The sequence below is a fragment of the Sebastes umbrosus genome, chromosome 17 (genome assembly GCF_015220745.1).
Source record: "Sebastes umbrosus isolate fSebUmb1 chromosome 17, fSebUmb1.pri, whole genome shotgun sequence".
Classification (NCBI taxonomy): Eukaryota; Metazoa; Chordata; class Actinopteri; order Perciformes; family Sebastidae; genus Sebastes; species Sebastes umbrosus.
In genome coordinates this window covers 3,455,413-3,459,468 of record NC_051285.1, presented here as the reverse complement: position 1 = coordinate 3,459,468, position 4,056 = coordinate 3,455,413, and the positions used below count along the sequence as shown (strand labels likewise).

Below are 4,056 nucleotides of genomic sequence, written 5' to 3'. Positions count from 1 at the left end.
CAGCGCGAATGATGTGAATGAACACAAATGATACCGACGGTCAAACTCGCGTGAGTAAAGCAAGGCAAAAATTCACTTTGCGTTTAGTGTGAACGCAGCTTATGGCTTCTGTCTATGATACATTGCATAAATGGTTACATTTACGTTACCAACATTTTGTCTTTCATTTACCAAACCAACATCCCAGCGTGGGTTAATGTGGCTCATGTAGTGTATCAATGAAACCTCACTCAGGCTTTACAGCACAGTTGGATCCAGATTTGAATCTAAACTGTTACAGTAGGTGAACATCAGTGCAGTTCATGTAAAGTTTCTAAAAGAAGACCTACACTCAATGATAACAAACAGAACTCCAATGAGACTTTGATTTATTTGAATGTTGTTTTCACGTGATGATACAAGAGGGAAGTCAGATTCAGAGTCACATTATTTGATGCAGTAAATCGCAGTGTAAACGATAAAACGACATCCTTACAGTGGGAAGAGAAGGGAGCCACTGAAGGTGCAGTGGTTATCTGTAGAATCAAAGAGAGTATAGGTTGATGGGAGATCCAGGTGAATCTTATCTCCTGCTAACAGCTCCAAGACAACAGAGTTAGTGAAATACTCATAATTCCCATCATTACGCTCCACATTAAACATGATCTTCTGGTTGTTCTTGTACACAGTTACAGCCATATGACCTATGCGGAGACCAAACAGAGTGAACTGGAGATAGTAGACGCCTTTGACTGGTGCTGTGAAGAAACCTACAGAGTAAGAGGAGAAAATGAAAAACAGTAACAACTGATTTATGTAGATTTACATGACCACATGTGTTCATGTGACCTGCAGTACATTTACCTGTAGCTGGATTATAAGCATTGCCAATGTTGGTGAAGACCTTGCTGTATTTCAGTGTGATGTCTGTGTTGTATGGTCCAACATGTCCTGCATCAGTCAGAGCTGTATAAAAGGCCACCTTTGGTTTCTCTGTTAACACAAAAAAAGTCAATGTATCATTAAACTTGACCTGGCGCCTGCGTGCCTGCGAGCCTGCGTGCCTGCGTGCCTGCGTGCCTGCGTGCCTGCGTGCCTGCGTGCCTGCGTGCCTGCGTGCCTGCATTCGTTGTGAATATGAAGATATAATCATCACCTGCATTGTCTCTCTCCAGCTGGTCAATCCTGGACTTGCTAAGGAGAAGTTCACTCTCACTGCTGCTCAGTCTGGTCTGCAGGTCTGGAGTTAATACAGTGACAGTGAATTACAGAGCAGAACTGTTAACAGGCACAATCTTGACCCCTTGGTTTATGACCAAATACGGAAATATTTTCAACACTTTTTAAGCTCTTTTTCCTTTTTAGAAAAGCAGAAACTAAAATTTAATTCAACGATGTGATATATGAAAACTTTAACATAGGTTCAAATAATAGCATTTTTAGTTATAGAAAATAATAGCAATAGAAAATAACAAACCATAAAACTCATTAAACCGTCATGTTTGTCTGTGAAATACCTGTATTCGCTTTTTCTAGGTCACTTGTTTTGCTCTCGGTGGCCGTCAGTCTAGCTTCTTGGACTGAAAAACAGAAGAAGTTCGATTTTTGTTTGTGAATGGTTAAAGGAATTTCTAAAACTGCTTAAATAACACAATGAGCTCTGTTGTGTTTTTAATTAAATGTAGATAAATTATCTTATCCATCAAATATAGATTTTTTGAAAAGATTTTTTTTCAGGAGCTCACAATAAGTGCATCAGTGCACTGACACACATCATCACCTGCAGCTTCTCTCTCCAGCTGGTCAATCCTGGACTTGCTAAGGAGAAGTTCACTCTCACTGCTGCTCAGTCTGGTCTGCAGGTCTGGAGTTAATACAGTGACAGTGAATTACAGAGCAGAACTGTTAACAGGCACAATCTTGACCCTCATCTAATCTGTTGACCCAATACTCATGTACTAGAGACAAACCATAATTATCTCTCATTGCCCAACGATTCCTCATACCATAAGCTGCGTTCACACTAAACGCAAAGTGAATTTTTGCCTCGCTTTACTCGCGTGAGTTTGACCGTCGGTATCTTTTGTGTTCATTCACATCATTCGCGCTGGACACATCGGAGAGGGCTTACCTCCATGTAGATAACAACAACGTTTCATCAACCGTGGCTGAAATAACCACTATTGCTGCTTTGTATATGTTGTGGAAGTCCCAGATACGTCGGAACACCAAACGCCGTCATGTCTGGTTTTCCTAAAATCATCCGGTGGTGCTCGGTGAATTTCGCCAAACTGTATTTACTATATCTAGCAAGCCACACACCGCTACAGCGCTATAGACACAAAATAAACAGATCAAAATGATGCTGAAATTACTACATAACGATGCAGCAGGTCAGCTGGCCCGCTGTTGTGATCCGTCAACCGAACCATACTCTTCGGACTCTGCTCCAGCTCCGCTCTAACTAGCTTTGTTTGAGGGGGGGCAAAATTATCAGCTATGCAAAATGTGTTACTTGGTGACATCACCACGTTACGGTAGAAAAGGCGGGACTTCAATCAAGGCATTTCAGGCAGTTCAGGAGCAGTGTTTCTGTGGGGGAGAGTAGCTCCGTTTGGTGTGGACTTTGGGCTTTGTAACTTTGCAAACCTTTTACACGCACAAGAAAACTATATATAACACACTGAAGGAAAGGGAAAAAGCACAAAAGCATAATAGGTCCTCTTTAACACGTTAAAATAATAGCATAAAAATAAGAAACCATGATACTTATTAAACCATCAGGTCTGTCAGTGAAATACCTGCATTCTCTTTTTCTAGGTCTCTTGTTTTGCTCTCGACGGCCGTCAGTCTAGTTTCTTGGACTGGAAAACAGAAGCAGCTAGATTTTTGTTTGTGAATGGTTAAATTCATTTTTAAAACTGTTTAAATAACACAATTAACTCTTGTATTTTTCATTAAATATAGGTAGATAATCTTATCCATAGCGCATAGGTTTTTAAACATTCATTCTGGAGCTCACATTTAGTGCATCAGTGCACTGACACACTTCAGACTGTTAAAGGACAACATTATCAACACTCAACAGGAAAAGTAAGCCAGTCTGTACCTGAATTATCTCTCTGCAGCATCTCCACGTACACCTTGGTGACGATCAGCTCAGTTTTCAGTTCATTCACCAGGCTCTCGCTATCCTTCACTATGGCCTCCATGTTCCTCAGCTCCACCTCGAGCTTCACCACCATGTATCTCAGCGCCCTCACCTCCGCCCAGATGTCAGATGTGGTTTGCTTTGTGTTCTGCTCGGTCGATTCCTCAACTGCATCTCTTTGAGCCGTATCCTGAAACTCTCTGATCTCACCCACCTGGCCAAGGCCTCCACCATCCCCCTGAGCCCCTGACCCACACAGACCGAGCAGCAACAGCAGCAAACCAACAACAACCCTCATTGTCCAGTTACACGTCTTCACAAACGGTGAATGAGTGGTAAACAGTGGTAGAGTTGGCCCGTCTTATATAGTCTCCAAACTCCAGCCGGCTGAACGAATGGGAAAAACAACAAGTGTTTTTGTTTGATAGTTTGATTCAAGGCCTCAGATGATTCAGTATGATCTCTGTGCAGGTGAGAAAATACAAGCTGCTACTGGCTGGTGGAACACTTTTACTATGATAACCTCGCATGCATTCACAGCTGTGCATACACCGAGTTTATTAATACACACTCAGACAAACATATAGTATAGTATAAACATCTTATGATTGTTTATACTATACATTATTTGTTAAATCATTGAAGCCCACAGAAAGTTAAAGGTTAACTTCAGTATTTTTCAACCTGGACCCTGTTTTCCCATGTTTTTGTGTCTAAGCGACTAATGGTGACAACAATCTTTGAAACTGGTCCAGTAATGAGAGAGAACGCTGTAGCTTCCAGCGGCTAAACGGGCTGTAATGTAATCATTTGGGGCACCCTGGCACCGTCAGTTTACGTCCACTAAAAGCTGCTGTTCACATGTTGACCAGCAGCTTCCCGTCCGTTCATAGAACTCTCTGGATAACGGTGTACAGAGGGAGCAT

At 41.9% G+C, this 4,056-nt stretch overlaps 1 protein-coding gene across 5 annotated transcripts; it reads right to left on the bottom strand.

Annotated features, from left to right (window-relative positions):
• Positions 1-351: 351 nt before the first annotated feature.
• LOC119475302 (cingulin-like) lies at positions 352-3,629 on the bottom strand. Of its 5 annotated transcripts, XM_037747834.1 has the most exons (8): positions 3,207-3,629; positions 3,089-3,122; positions 2,781-2,843; positions 1,760-1,843; positions 1,497-1,559; positions 1,136-1,219; positions 844-972; positions 352-749 (listed from the first exon to the last, which is right to left on the bottom strand). In XM_037747834.1, the coding sequence occupies exons 1-8, from the start codon at positions 3,426-3,428 to the stop codon at positions 472-474; spliced, it is 957 nt and encodes a 318-aa protein (XP_037603762.1). In that variant the 5' UTR covers positions 3,429-3,629; the 3' UTR covers positions 352-471. The 5 variants fall into 5 exon arrangements, with proteins under 5 accessions (XP_037603762.1, XP_037603764.1, XP_037603760.1 ...); XM_037747836.1 differs by lacking the exon at positions 2,781-2,843 and having other exon boundaries at positions 3,207-3,628; XM_037747832.1 differs by having other exon boundaries at positions 3,089-3,623.
• Between the last annotated feature and the right edge of the window lie 427 nt (positions 3,630-4,056).

What these genes read in the sequence shown, in the direction of transcription:
- LOC119475302 (XM_037747832.1), bottom strand. Translation starts at nt 3,428, where the DNA reads ATGAGGGTTGTTGTTGGTTTGCTGCTGTTGCTGCTCGGTCTGTGTGGG. An exon ending in GCTGCAGAGAGATAATTCAG is followed by an intron (nt 2,844 to 3,088) that starts GTACAGACTGGC and finishes TCTGTTTTCCAG; the next exon opens with TCCAAGAAACTAGACTGACG. An exon ending in CCTAGAAAAAGCGAATACAG is followed by an intron (nt 1,220 to 1,496) that starts GTATTTCACAGA and finishes TATTAACTCCAG; the next exon opens with ACCTGCAGACCAGACTGAGC.